The 15,776-nt window shown below is 41.5% G+C and overlaps 1 protein-coding gene across 6 annotated transcripts in view; it reads left to right on the forward strand.

The window, feature by feature from the left end:
• The window catches only part of LOC149167294 (protein ZINC INDUCED FACILITATOR-LIKE 1-like), a 365,578-nt gene that overhangs the window by 111,267 nt on the left and 238,535 nt on the right, over positions 1 to 15,776 (forward strand). For all 6 annotated transcript variants that reach the window (XM_089432943.1, XM_089432940.1, XM_089432944.1 and 3 more), the window contains 2 exons: positions 14,933 to 14,982; positions 15,131 to 15,206. In XM_089432943.1, the coding sequence (XP_089289069.1) occupies positions 14,933 to 14,982; positions 15,131 to 15,206 (126 nt within the window). The remainder of the gene's footprint in view (positions 1 to 14,932; positions 14,983 to 15,130; positions 15,207 to 15,776) is intronic.

The raw sequence follows: 15,776 nt of genomic DNA on the forward strand, positions 1-15,776 counted from the left end.
GATGATCAGAGTGATGTCCAATGATGGAACATTACTAGAGCACATTCCTCGCTAAGAGGGAGTGTTGATTTGGGGTAGCATCGAATGTTCTCTAGCCATGAAAATTGGTGGAGAGGCTAAAGAAAATGAGATCTCCAAGACCCAGAAATGGTTTGGGGAAATTCCACCCGGTTAAGGAGATATTAAAATAATTAATATTTTTAATGGGTTCCTAAGTCTAAACTTAGGAAAATAAAAATATTAATGGGTATTAATATAAAACTGGGTGAGAAGGTTCTAAATTACTTGGATCAAGCCAAATATAATCTTCGTCGTTGATTAGATATGTAATCTCAGCTGTTGAAGACTCAACAGAAAAAGTATAAGAGGAGGCTTGAGGGTCAGTTGGAAATATACCAGTTTGATTAGTCAGTTCGATTTTCTAAAGCGGGGTTTGCTAAGAGAAATCGAAGCAATGATTAGAGTTGTAGTGAGGGGCAATGAGTGCATAGTAGAGAGGCACAGATAATGCTGGAAGACCAGCGCAGAGGTAGAGAGGCAGACGCGAAGCTAGCAGAAGCCACGCAGAGGCCAGTAGTCGCTGCGTAGAGGGGCAGAGGGCCTGTGTCAATGGCGTAGAGGCTGCAAAAGTGACACAAACGGCCAGAAAAGTTGCGCAGTGTATCAGGGGGCTGACGCAGAGGCTAGGAGGGCTGACGCTGAGCCTCAGAGAGACGCTAGAGAGAGTTTCATGGGGCATACTTTCAGAATATCTACTTCCAAATGGAGGTATTACTGACAGATAGATTTCTCTGTCGGGTGAGCTAGTTTGGCACCCAGTTGTACTCAAGAAAATCTGCTTAATAATAAAACCCTCAAAACGGCTGCATTGGTTTTCCCAAGTTGGGTTTTTTCGGGGACGATTGTCCAAAAATAACGGTGTCCCTTGTGTGTTTGTCTATTTGTTTCAGTTGATGATCTGTAGATGGTTGAGATTGCATTGTGTTTATTTTAGTATTTATATGGTTAAATAACTTGTTCAGTAATTAAACAAGTAGGAGAAATAAACCAGATAGTGCAGGGAAATTTCTAACAGGTTAGACTTAGAAATTTCAACATCGTCATCCTGCTACTGTCACTTGGGGCTCCTGTAGCCGGATATGATCCAAGAGTTTAGGTACCTCAAGGATTCTGCCCTCATCTTCTGTAGTCCTCCTGACTACAGCTTGATGTCTGCCCACCTCTTTTCTAGAGGTGCATGAGCACTCATGGCATAGTCGTCATCAGTCTCGACTTCTTTCTCCGCCTTAGCCGGAGCTGCCTTGGAATTAGAAGCCTCTCCCTTATTCTTCTTCCTGGGACTCTGGGTTGCATAATGATCCAACTCCCTACAATGGAAGCACTTTACCTTGGATATGTCCTTCTTCCTCTTCCCCTACTGACCCGCAAATGCCGGAGTCTCATCCTCCTCCTCTTTCTTGATTCGACCTCCTTTACTGCTACTTCTCGCCTTGGTCAACCGTCTGATCTCGACTTGGCGAAGAGCTGCCCACATCTCTTCCCATCTTGGAAGATCAGCCATGCCCAAAATGCTTTGGACAAATGTCTCCCAATCCTCGGAGACTGCATTCAGGGCGGTCCTCACCATGAACTCCTAATCCAGTGTGTCCCCTATGGAAGTAAGTTGGTCTCGAATCGCTTGCAACCTGCTGAGGTATTATATCTATTTGCTCCCACTTTTGCATCTGATACGTCCGCAACTGATTCTCCAACAACATCTTCCTCTCCACGGAAGTGCCCTGATACAATGTTGTCAAGGTATCCCACATCTCCTTTATCATGTTCTTCTCGGAAATATGTGGTATCACATGATCCTTGACCCCATCAAAGATTATGCACTTTTCCTTCGCCATTACATTGTCATACCTTTCATTATCAGCTGGGTTGACTGGGATAGCCACGGTTCTCAAGGCGAAGCCCTCGATGCGATGTCTATCCAGAACAGACAAGATCCTGGCCTTCCCGATGACAAAGTTGGAGGCCCCGTCCAACCTATCCTGATCCCTCAGTCCATTCATTGCCATCGTCGCTCTTCTACTGGACTCCATCTGAGTCTCGACTTCTCTCCTGGAAGTGCTCTCCTAGACTCCCTTTGAGTCTTGATTTCCCTGCTAGAAATCTTCCCGCCAATTGTTGATCCGCTCCTCTCCGATCCTCTTTGCAACTGTAACTCAGATCTGGATTTCTTGGCTAGAAGTCCCTTAAGGCAGCGACTCCCTCTACCTTGGTTTTGTCCCGTTAGGTATTTTTCTGCTTCGACAACAGCAACACCCCACCAGCTTCCCAATCCACAATCTGCCCACAACTCCCTATGATCCGGATTTAAACAGGAACGCAATAAAATACAGAGATAACCATAAAGATAGATATGCAGCGGAAATAATACTTCATTTTATTACTATAAAATACTGAAATATGCTTACAAATAGAATTGGATAAACCCAGCTAGGGCGATGGTAGCTTATCTCTGAGAAGAGATGTGGCGGCTACATGCCTCTGAACTGTGTTACAATGAGGCTCGAAGGCCTATTTATTGTTGAGAAACAATGGAAAACCCTTCACATTCCAAAACCTAACCCTAGAAGATGAAACGCCAAATTGTGGGCCCCGTTTTTGGGTAAGTTGGTACATCAACTTCCCGGGGTCGCGAATTGGTCGTATTATCTCCATTTGACGCGCATGATAGCCCGTTGGAAAGATCTCTCTGAGGACACCGTTATTTTTGGACAATCTTCCCCGGAAAAACCCATCTTGGGAAAACCGGTGCAGCAGATCTGAGGGTTTTATTATTAAGCAGCTTGCTTGAGTACAACTAGGGTGCCAAACTGGCTCACCCAACAGAGATATCTATATGGCAGTAATATCTCTCTTCGGAAGCAGATATTTAGTAAGTCTGCTCCACGAAAAATCTTCCAATGCTTCTCTAAGGCTTTGCGTCAACCCTCCTGGCCTATGCGTAGCTCTGGAACCCCCTGCGTCAGCCCTTTGCTGCTCTGCGTTGGCTCTCTGGCCTTCTGCGTCACCCACGCAGGCCCTGCTAGCCTTTGCACAGTGTCTTTGGCCCTCTGCATGGCTCCCGTTGGCTCTATGTAGCCTTCTCAATTGCTGCACTGGCCCTCCGACACTATCTCTGCCTCTCTCTTATGCACTCATTGCCCCTCGCTGCAACTCAGATCACTTGTTCAATTTCTCTCAGCAAACCCTGCTCTAGAAAATCAGACTAATTGATCAATCTTGGTGTATCTCCAACTGACCCTCAAGCCTCCTCTTATACTTTTCCTGTTGAGTCTTCAACGACCGAGATTAAATCTCTAATCAACGGCTAAGATTAGATTTGGCTTGATCCATGTCATTTAGAACCTTCTCACCTAGTTTTATATTAATACCCATTAATATTTTAATTTTCCTAAGTTTAGATTTGGAACTCCATTAAAAATATTAATTATTTTAATATCTCTCTAACTTGGTGGAATTTCCCCAAACCATTTCTGGGTCTTGGAGATCTCATGTGCTTTAGCCTTTCCACCAATTTTAATGGCTAGAACACATCCGATGCCACCACAAATCAGCATTGCCTCTCCAAATCTGGAAAACTTCCTCCGGATCATTGCCCTTGCCCCTCACTATCTCTGTTGCCTCACTGAAGCTTGAACTCTCCAGCAATTGATTGCTGCTACTCTGGAAAATCAAATTCTCCAAGTAAATTTGGTGCATTCTCCATCACCACATCGATTCCTTCTTATATCTCTCCCTGTTGGGACTCCAACGACCAAGATTAAATCTTAATCGACGGCTCAAAAAAATCATTTTTGGATCGATTCATGTGAGTTTCTAGAGAATTCTCACATTGACATAATTAATTTTGATTGATTAACCATATTCCAATATTGTTCTAAAGAATTGCAGTGTGATTTATTTGATATTAATAAGAAAAATTAATAAACTGATAATCTGTTAGGAGAATAAATTCCAGTAGCTATAGTTCAAGGATTTTCACATTCTCCACTAGATATTGTTGATTTGGGGTAGAATCGGATGTGCTCTAGGCCTCAAATTTTGAAGGGAGGCTTGGGCACATGTATTCAAAAGAACCTAGGAAGTGTTTTGGGAAATTCCACATAGAAACTATTTTATTAAAATAATTAATATTTTTTAATGGGACCTTAAGTCTAAACTTAGGAAAATAAAAATATTAATGGGTATTTTTCTAATTGTGGGTGTAACTTCTAGAAGAAATCAAGGATCAAACTAAGATGATCTTAGCCATTGATTAGCTTTTAATCTGGGCCGTTGAATGTCAACAAGAAGATTATTTAAGGGAGCTTGAGGGTCATTTGGAAAACACACCGAGAGATCAAGAGATCAAATTTCTGAAGTGAGAAGTTCTTAGGAGGAAATTCTGATTGAGGAGATTTCTTGCAGAGAGGGGTAGTGAGTATCTGGAAGAAGGAAGTTTTCCTGGGCTGGAGAGTATGAGGCAGAGAGAGGGTAGAAAAATGTCCATAGAGAGGCCAATGCTAGACCACGTAGAACTGACGCAGTGGCAGCGCAAGCCTTAGAGGGAGATCAAATTTCTGCTGAGGAAATCGAGTTTCAGTAGCCGAGAGCCGGGGTGTGAGACTGGGAGGCAAAGATTCGTATTTTCCAGCCAGCAGAGGGTCCAGAGAAGGAGAAACGTGATACTCAACAGAGGTGACGCAGGAACTGCGTGGGAGTGGCGTAGTTCTGCGCAGAGGCTGCGCAGAGGCTACGCAGAGTTTCCAGTTCAGCGTGAGTAGACTCGTATTCTCCTATTGACAGGGTGAGAGCATTTCACCATTCGATTTTTCTAGTATCTCTCTGTATTAGATTGCTAGTTGAACATCCAAGAATTGTACTCAGATTTTCTCCTACATAATAATAAAACGCTCAGATCTGCTGCACCGGTTTTCTTGCATTGGGTTTTTCTGGGGACATTTGTCCAAAAATAACGGTGTCAATTGTGTTGTATTTTCTTTCTTGCTCATTCTCTTGTTTCCGCATATAAATTAATTAAGTGAAGGCTGCAGTGTATGTATTACGATATTTGCCGTAGGAACCTGCAAGTAATTTGTTTAAAGGAATTTAACAAATAGGAGTAATATCATTAGTTGCTGCAGTAGGGATTCCGGTTTAGGAATTTTCAAAGAGATTTGAACTCTTGGAAATAACTGAAGGCGTCATCTTTTATCTTCAAGAAGTGTATCCAGGTCTTCCTAGAGAAATCATTGATAAAAGTAACATATTACTTTCATCCTTTGAGGGACCTCGTTGACATCATTCCACATATATTTGAATGTACTAGATCGAGAACACCCTTGGATTTGGTGTTACTCCTTGGAAAAGCTTCTTTTACAAACTTCCCCAACATACATCCCCTACACACAACATCATGCTCTTTGCTCAACTCTAGAACACCTGCCACAGTTTCACGAAGCATTTTGAGTGCTTCATGATGAGTATGACCCATCCTCCCATGCCATAGCTCTCCCTAATCTCTAGGATCATTGCTGCTCACCATTGCCTTAGGTTTTTCCAAATGCAACCTGTAAATCCGACCTCTCTTGACTCGAATAGCTATGGGTGATTTCCAATCCTTATGCTTGATCAACACCTGCGTCACTCTAAAGAGTACATTGTACCTTTTATCCTGAGGGATAGGTATAGAAATCAGGTTCATGCCCAAGCATAGCACATGCAACACATCATGAATGTGAATTGGCTTGCCAGACTCCATCTAAAATAGAACAGTTCCTCTCCCAATTGGATTGCATTTGGATTTGTTCCCATGTAACTAGAGAAGTACTCCCTAACCCTTGTCATATGGAATGATGCCCCACTATCCATATACCAAACAACCTATGAGGTTGACCTAGTTACACAATCTATGAGTGTGAACTCCTGTTCCATCCTACTAGAGAGCTCATCACACTTGTTGAAGCTATTGTAGGCTTATTTCCCTTCTTTTCACATTTCTTCATTTGCAGGAAATTGCTGACATAGTGGCAAACCTCAACACAGTCGTAGCATTTGACCTTAGAAAGGTCCTTCTTCTTCTCACCTTTTGGGTTAGGTCCTTTGCTAGAACCCTTCTTCGCTTTCCCTTTTGCTGCTAGGGCCATGTTTTCTAATTCCACCTCACTTTTTAGAGCTTTACTATTGTTCCCACTAACAAGACTTAGTCTAAGCTCCTCTTGAGTGAAATCACTCCATAGTTAATCCCAACTCAGTAAGGTGTCTTGTCCATTGATGACTTGAACGAAGACATGCCACTGCTTAGTGAACCCATTCAGGGCTATGCACACTTGCTCAGATCATCTAGTTTATCTCCAACAACTGCTAATTCGTCTTGGACAAGTCGAGCTCTAGTAAGGTAACTCACAACACTTTCACCGTTATTTATCCGGGTATTTCTCAACATCTCTACAAGAATCAACATCCCACATCCCCTTCACTATGTTCAGTTATGTGATATGTGGAACTATATGATCATTAACACTATCAAGGATTATCCTCCAAACTTTGGTATCTTTCTTCTTGTTGATTTGGGGTAGCATCGAATGTGCTCTAGCCATTAAATTTGGTGGAGAGGTTGGGGCACATGAGATCTCCAATACCTAGAAAGGGTTTGGGCAGATTCTAAACAGTTCAAGAGATATTAAAATAATTAATATTTTTAATGGAGTCCCTAAGTGTAAACTTATGGAAAATAAAATATTAATGTGTATTAATATGAAACTGTGTTAGAATGGTCCAAATGACATGGATCAAGCCATATCTAATCTTAGCTGTTGATGAGGGACTTAATCTCGGCCATTGATATGTCAACAGGAAAAGTATAAGAGGAGGTTTGAGGGTCACTTGGGAGAATACACCAGAGTGATCAATCATTCTATTCTTTAGAGCGGGGTTTGCTAAGAGAGATAGAATTAGTGATCGGGAGTTGTAGCTGAGGGGCATTGAGTACAGAGAGATAGAGAGGCAGAGATAGTGCCAGGAAAGCAGCACAGTAGTCGGGGAGTGTGATGCAGAGCTAGCCAGGCCTAACGCAGAGGCAGCTGGGAGTTGTGCAGAGCCTCAGAGAGGCCAGCGTTGTTGACACAGAGGGCCAAAGGGCTGACGTAGGGCCTCCTAAGGCTGACGCAGATCCATTTGGGGTGACGCAGGGCTAGCGCTGGGCAGAGAGGGGCTGACGCAGTCCAGAGAGAGGTTGACGTTGGGGTTTTTGGCGTAGATTGGTGCTGAGGAGCTGTTAGAAGGATTATCCGGGGTTTCAGCCAGGAGATTTGTCTCAAACTGAGAGGTATTACTGCCAAGGAAATTCTCTGTTGGGTAGGCTAGTTTCGGCACCCAGATTGTACTCTGATATTGCTTAATAAGAAAACCCTCAGATAGCTGCACCGACTTTCCCACATTGGGTTTTTCCGGGGACATTGGTCCAGAAATAATGGTGTCATATGGTGTGATTGCTTCTGTTTCCTTTAGTTGTTGATATGTAATATGTTTAGCATGCACTAGTGTTTATTTTCAGTATTTACATTGTAAATAACTTGTTAAGTAAAATAACAAGCAGGTAGGAATAAATCAGATAAAGTGCATGGAGGGTTTCTAACTAAGTAAACTTAGAAACTTCAACATGGTATCAGAGCGAGGTTGTAGATCACTAGAGGACTAAGGACATCCGCTGAGTGGAGAAATAACAGTAGAAAACAGGTGTCCCGAGGTGAAAAAAGTTGTTTTTAGTAGAGCAGCAACAAGGAAGGGTGACGCAGTGCCTGCGTCATCAAGGATGAGCTGAGAAGCAATGTTGTTAAAAGCGCGATCGGGATTAAATCGGCGCCGGGAAAAAAGCGGAAAAAATCGGCAAAAGCGGGAAAAAAGCGGAAAAAAGCGGGAAAAAAGCGTTTGGCACAAAAATATTCATTTTTTTTTCTTTTTTTTTTCAATTTTTTTAATATCCAAACCATCTACAACATAAAATAAATACATTGACATATAAATATGATAAAAAAACTAACATATAAGATGTTTAATATCATTTCTAGCGCTAAAATCACACATAACATTGAATCATGTCCTGAATAGTAAGTCCTGACTCCTGAGTCCCAACTCAGCCTCAAAATATCAACAAAAAATATGATAATGTATCTCATCATGTCATAATGTCATATACAATAAAATGAAAGTCTAATCCTATTGATTTCCTCTGCCCCTCTTGCGAGAAAATGCCACAGCTTTCCCTTTCCCTCTAGATGTAGATGCTGGTGCCCGTGCAGGTGGAAATGGCAGTGGAGTCTGATGTGCTCTAGACGTTGAAGAACTAGAAGTAGGAGCTATAGGAGGTAGACCACGTCCTCTATTGGTGGCAGGGGTAGCCCGGGCAGGTGGTGTCACCTGGAAACATTACAATCTCCCAATCCTGAAATCCTGAAAAACTGATAAGTCTGCTGGATTTTAAATGAAATCTAAAATTCTACTTTCTCCATATGAAATCCAATGAGGCTGGAACCACTCTCAAACATCCTGAGTCATTTCATGGTAATGTTAAAAATTTAAGTAAAAGGATGAAAATGAAGATTAAGGAGAATGTCACTTTTACTTTAAGAATTTAACATTACCATGAATAGCATATCCATACTAGGGCCTAGACTTGATCATTAAGACTCAAAAATTATTTGTTTCTTTCAAAAAACATTGCATGAAAAAACCCAAAAAAGTTATAAAACTATGCTGTCCTGAGCCCCCACGATTTTTTCGTTAAAAATCGCGCTTTTTTCGAAAAAATAGCGTTTTTTTGAAAAAAGCGCGATTTTTTCAGTAAAAATCGGCAAAAAAAAAAAAGTAGGCGATTTTTTCGTATAAAAATCGCGATTTGATCGGCAAGATGAAAAAATCGCGAATCGCGATTTTATCGCGATTTTAACAACACTGCTGAGAAGAGGTAGCGCAGATGCTAAGGAAGGCAAAGAGAGCCTCACGCAAAGCCACGCAGTAGCTGGGAGGGTTGACGCAGTTGGCTGAGGAGGGGTTGCTGGTGCCGAGATTGTGCAGAGCCTAGGAGATCTCACTTTCAGGTTGCTGGGGTTTAGAAGGCTCTGGGAATATTGCAGAGTGGAGCTGGTGAGGTACTGTAGTTAGAACAATACCTGACAGAGCAAGGCCAAGAGGAGGGAGTTGCTACTGAGGGTTTCTAGCTGAGGAACCCAGATTAGTGGTGTGGTTGCACAAGACAATCAGAGTAGGGGGCATCTCGACAGCAGCAGGAAGATTTCCAGGAGGTAAATTGGGACTCAGAGGGAGTCCAAAAGAGAACTTCTAGACGGGAAGTAGAGACTCGGAGGAGTCAAACAGAGAACTTCCAGGAGGGTAGTAGAAGAGCATCATGGCACTACACGGATAAGAGACCAGGATAGACTGGACGGAGCGTCGAACTTCGCAGTCTGGAAGGGCATAATCTTATCCGTACTTGACAAAAATCGTGTCAAGAACTTCACCTTGAAGGTAATAGCTATCCTAGTCGACCCCAATGATAACGACAAGTACAAGGAGGCAATGGCGAGGGCCAAGAGCATCATCCTTGACGGGGTCAAGGATCATTTAGTACCACACATTGCCGAGAAGGAAATAGCATATGAGATGTGGGAGGCTCTCAAGAAATTGTGCCAGCATACTTCTGTGCAGAGAAGAATGCTACTGGAAAATCAGTTGAGGTTGTATCAGATGAAGAAGGAAGAACCGATTGACACCTTCCTCGGAGGACTGAATGAGATCCGAGATCAATTGACTGCTATAGAAGTCATGCCGGATCATGAGTTGATGGTGAGGACAGCCCTGAATGTTGTCTCAGAAGATTGGGAGGTATTTGTCCATAGTATACTGGGCAGAGGGACTCTCCCACCTTGGGACGAGATGTGGGCAGCTCTTCACCAAGAAGAGATCAGATGGCAGTTGAAGATGGGTAGCAGCAATAATGGGATCAAAGTCAAACAGGAGGAGGAAGATGTTGCCCTAGGATCAGAGGGAAAGTAGGAAAAGTGAAAGAAGAAGGATCTCTCCAAGATCAAGTGCTTCCACTGTGGGGAGTTGGTTCATTATGCAACCCAGTGTCCGAGGAAGAAGAGTAAGGGAGAGTCTTCCGAGACTAAGGCAGTGCCAGCATGGGTAGAGAAGGAAGTTTTGACAGACGATGACTATGCCATGAGTGCACATGCACCACTTGAGCGAAAGTGGGGAGACATCGAGTTGTAGTCAGGTGGACTACAGGTGATGAGGGGCAGGATCCTCGAGGTACCCAACTTCTTGGATTAGACCTTGCTACGGGAGCCCTGAAGAGGAGTAGCAGGATTGGCTGAGTCAGGTAGAGATGGATGCAGATGGAGCAACAAAGAGAGTTACAGTGCAGGAGTCCTGAGACAGCGCGAGGCTAGCAGGCTGCAGCAGTGCGAGAGGCACAGGAGTGTTGCACCAGTGCAGGATGGCACAGAGAGGTGTGCAACGGTGCGAGATGCAGGGAGTTGTTGCAGCAGCGCAGAGGTCAGAGAGGGAGCACTTGTCAGCGGCAGAGGGAGCTTCAGCATCAGTGGTGTCTCTAGCCCAACAAGGAGGTCAGGTTGGGAGATCAGTTACTTCTCAGTAACTGAGTTGTAGTGCAGCAGTGGGCAGCACGATGCAGCATGATGAGAGGAGGTGCAGTGCAGATGCAGTGTTGGGAGAAAGGAATAGCAACAACACGGATGCAGAGGGAGATGTTGTACAGATGTAGAAGTACAGGATGCAGTGGTGCAAAGGATGTTGGGCAGGAAGGCCTAGCATCAGCACAGGGACCAATGCCGGATGATCAGAGTAATACCCAATGAGGAGTATTGCTAGAGCACAGTCCTCGCTAAGAGGGAGTGTTGATTTGGGGTAGCATCGGATGTGCTCTAGCCACGAAATTTGGTGGAGAGGTTGGGGCACATGAGATCTCCAATAACCAGAAAGGGTTTGGGCAGATTCTAAACAGTGCAAGAGATATTAAAATAATTAATATTTTTAATGGAATGTGTATTAATAGGAAACTGTGTTAGAATGGTCCAAAAGACATGGATCAAGCCAGATCTAATCTTAATCGTTGATTAGGGACTTAATCTCGGTCGTTGATATGTCAACAGGAAAAGTATAAGATGAGGCTTGAGGGTCACTTGGAGAATACACCAGAGTGATTAGTCATTCTATTCTCTAGAGTGGAGTTTGCTAATAGAGATAGAATTAGTGATCAGGGAGTTGCAACTGAGGGGCATTGACTACAGAGAGACAGAGAGGCAGAGATAGTGCCGGGAAAACAGTGCAATAGTCGGGGAGTGTGACGCAGAGCTAGCCAGGGCTCACGCAGAGCCACGTAGAGGCAGCCGGGCGCTGTGCAGAGCCTCAGAGAGGCCAGCGTTGTTGACGCAGAGGGCCAGAGGGCTGACCTAGGGCCTCCTAAGGCTGACGCAGACCCATCCGGGGTGACGTAGGGCCAGCGCTGGGCAGAGAGGGGCTGACGCAGTCCAGAGAGAGGCTGACGCTGGGGTTTCTGGGGCAGATTGGTGCTAAGGAGCTGTTGGAAGGATTATCCGGGGTTTCAGCCAGGAGATTTGTCTCAAATGAGAGGTATTACCAAGGAAATTCTCTGTTGGGTAGGCCAGTTTCGACACCCAAATTGTACTCTGATATTGCTTAATAAGAAAACCCTCAGATAGCACTTAAACTTAGAAACTTCAACACTTCTTATATGCAAGAAGCTATGTTGGATTTGTAGGTACAGCTACAACACTTGTCGCATATTCCTTGAGACCATTCTCTTCTAGCAACAAGGAAATTCTAGCTTTCTAGACACCAAAATTAGAGGCACCATCCAATTTGTCCTAATCTCTCAATCCTGCTAAGGCAATTTCTAAAAAACCCTCAGAAAATATAGTGAAACCAAAATAAATCTGAAGAAGTCAAATTGGGCTTTATAAACCTTCGGTTTTCTCTTCCTGTGCCTGCGTTGAGCCTCTTTTGCCCTCATATCTACTCTGATACCATGTGAAATTTTTGAAACGGTTGCAGTTAATCTGGTTATTATTCACGTATCTTTGAAAGATTATTTGTCTTCTATAAATTATATACAACAAATACTGAATAAAACACTACTGCAACTTCACGAAAATTAAATCACAGGAACTAAGAAAATATGACACACACAAAATATTAGACACCGATATATTTGGACAAATTGTCCCTAGAAAAAACCTAATATGGGGAAAACTAGTTCTATAGATGAAGGTTTTATTATTCTTCAGCAAATCAAGGATTACATAAATTGCTTGCCTCTCTAGCAATATATTTCCTTCACTTCTACTAGACAAATCAAACCTCTTCAAACAAACTCGACCCTCTCTGTGCAACTCACACTTCCTCCAACAACTTGCACTGGCAGATTGAAAATGCGCACGACCTCTTTCTGGAACACGCACAACCTTTAGAAAATTGTTCCGGAAAAGTAAATTTCTTCCAACAACTTGCTAAAGGCACCTGCACTTCCTCTGGTAATTGTCTTCGACCACTGGAAATCAATTTGTAGCTCCAACAACTCACATTGGCTGTTCGCATTGGCTAATGTGGCCTCTCTCTATAGAAAATAATTCGGTTGCCTTCCTTCTCTAGGAAAACTTGAATCTCTGTGAAGAATTTCTCTTGAAATTCTCTCCTCGATTTCTCTTGTTGAAACCTTGTTGCTAGTGTCTCTCATGCTATCACTGCAAATCATTGTGTTCGAATGATCTCGAATGGTCCCATCGATCTCCTCTTATAATCTCTTGTTGAGCAATCGGCAACCACGATCTAACTCCACTTGACGGCTAAGATCATATCGACTTCTAAAATTAACTTTTCTAAAAGTCGTTAGAACAAAATCAATTTGTCTCAATTAATCCTGATTGATTAACCACTTTTCCTAAGTTACACTTCGGAAAATAATTAGATTTAATTAAGACAATTTTCCTTGGAAACTTTTTCTAGATATTGGAGATAATTAATCCATTTGTGTTTCTAGCCTCATAGACACCACCTGAGGCTAGAACACTTGTCCGAGATGCACAAAATTACACTTTATCCTTGTTAAAATGCCCAAAATATTAAGTAAAATCACTTGATTGCAAAATGGTTGAAGTAACCGCCAAGTGGTAACCCACCTTAATTCAAGAGGAATGCTGGATGGTGAGAGGTGTATGAACCATGCAAATGGCAAAGGAATGTGGCATATCATCATAACTAAGCAATGTATAGGGCTGTTGGCTGGCTGGCTGGCCAAGAATGGAGAAAAGTTTTCTCCTATGGGGTTACCCACTTTTGCCCGGTAATAGGAACCTTTATCTTAGCATTTCTAGACTCCGATGGTACCTTTCTTTCAATTATTAGACCTTGCATCACCATTAAGCTTTTCTTTATTGAATATGCTTTGCTAGTGTTTATATGGAAGCCTCCCTCGTCGGATTAAATTCACCATTAATTGCTGGAAAGAAGCCACTAAGGTGACAATGGTGGTTGATCTCTTGTTTCAGTAAGACATAGGTTTCCTAGTGGTGCTTTGCACTAGTCCTGCTAGATTTTGCTGTATCTTGACCTTGGTACAAATACTTTTACACAGAGGTAATACAAACCTGTAGCAGCAGTCAATCACTAGGAAACCTTGGGTTTCTTGGTGAACCATAAGGGCCATGCTCAAAAAGCTATGTGTGTCCATAAAATACACCTGGATCACTGCAAGCAAATCTCTGGTGATCACAGATGTATGAACAATGATGCTTGTGCTCTAGGATATGCTCATGTTTGTTGCTTTGACATTGCCAAGTGGCCATGGGATCCTATTACGCAATCCCCTCGTGCAATATATGTAGTAACATTCCTTCTTACAAACAGATGCTCAAAATTCATTCCTTTCATTGGAATGTGAAGTTTCCTATTCTTGGTCAGCAAAATATCATGATTATTTATGAAATTCAGTTTCTTCTCTGTTTTAATAAGAAAATGCTACAAATGTTCTATCATCTTCTTAATATTTCTGAAGCTCAAACTGTATCAAATCTTTTGAGGCAGAAATAGTAACAGCTTTCCCTTCCCTCGCTGCCAATTCAAACCACAAAGGAAAAGAGAGAAAAAATGAGTATTTACCATTGCTCTTTACCTAGGGGAAATAATTAGCACCTTTATGAAGTCTTGTCTGTTTTTCTTGTGAAGCATACTAGGGACAACTTAACATATGCATGCCAATGCTTCTACATATTGCTTTTGCATTTAATACGTACAATAGAATTACATTCACAATTTTACTCTAAAATTATTCTTTCGGGACCTCTATTTAGGAGACTAGTAAATATTACTCGCTGTTAATTTTTCTATTTGGTAAATGATTAAAGATATAATGTTGTAAATAATAAATATCTCTAATTTTCCCCATAGACATTCTAAACCCTCAACAATAATTTCTTCAAAATGATATTTGTGACATTGGAATATACATTATCGAAAATATCATTGATTTCATATCCCACTTAAAATGTTATATATGTAACTTAACATTTTATTTCTTTAATAACCCAAGAACATGTTTTCAATGAATAATGGACCCATCCAGATTTATTACATCCCTTATTTAATTTATATCGATTCTTGTGTACTATGATATTTATGCGACATACTTCCATGCACAAAAGCTTGATAGATTCTCAACATTCTGTTTTGAGAAAACTGTTTAGATGCCACATTTTTCACTGTGATGCCACATTGGACAATGTTTTTTTCATTCTTCTTCTCACATTTTTGTTGATGTTCCGAACAATTTTTTCACTTTTTTAACTGTTGTGGTGGCCAGCCTGCAGACAAGTTTCCAGATATATTCTCAAAAACCTCTTTATTTGGAAGGTAACTACAGACAAATTCTTCGTAGAGTATTTCAAAGTATTTGTCATTTGGATATGGCATTTTCTCCTTTCTATTGACCATTTGAATATGATATATTTTCACTTAATACTTTGTTTACTATCTTTTTAAGTTTCTTTGAAATGTGCAGGTTTCCCTATTTTTTACCATGTCTTGCTATCACAATTTTTTCAATAATAATTTTTGTGACTACATTCTGGCTTCCGGTAAGTTTACTCAGTTTGTATTTTGTTTGAATTTTGAATTACCTACCAGTCTTACCCCTTAGAACTATTGTCTGTTGTAATTTATAACTACTCATTCTGCTTAGAAGAATTTGACTTTCTAATAGAACTTGTCTGACTAAAGATGGAAAATATGGTTTGTTATATTTAGAAATTACAAGTGGCCTAGTACCTGGTGTATATGGTTTGTCACATTGTAAATAATAATATGTTGCTATGGACAACTAATCATGAGTTGTCATTACCTTTGTGTTACCATTCATATTGCACATGTAGTATCTAGAAATTGATATTTTCATTACAAATTCACAGGGATTTTATTTTTCGATATTACTCCATAGAATACATTGAAAACACCATACAATTTGAAGAATTTAACATGAATAGTGTTACCAACAAATGGATTAGTTTTTACAATAAAACCCAAGAAACCGATAGAAATGTGGCAACTCAAACCCAGCTTTATTGTAATAACTGGAATAATGATGACATGCCAATACTGCTGAAGATAGTTGAGATATAATAAATTGCAACTAGAAATGAAGCTCCAAT

This window comes from Pinus tabuliformis, chromosome 5_1 (assembly GCF_031772625.1).
Source record: "Pinus tabuliformis cultivar Carrire ecotype Pingquan chromosome 5_1, CPIR1, whole genome shotgun sequence".
NCBI lineage: Eukaryota > Viridiplantae > Streptophyta > Pinopsida > Pinales > Pinaceae > Pinus > Pinus tabuliformis.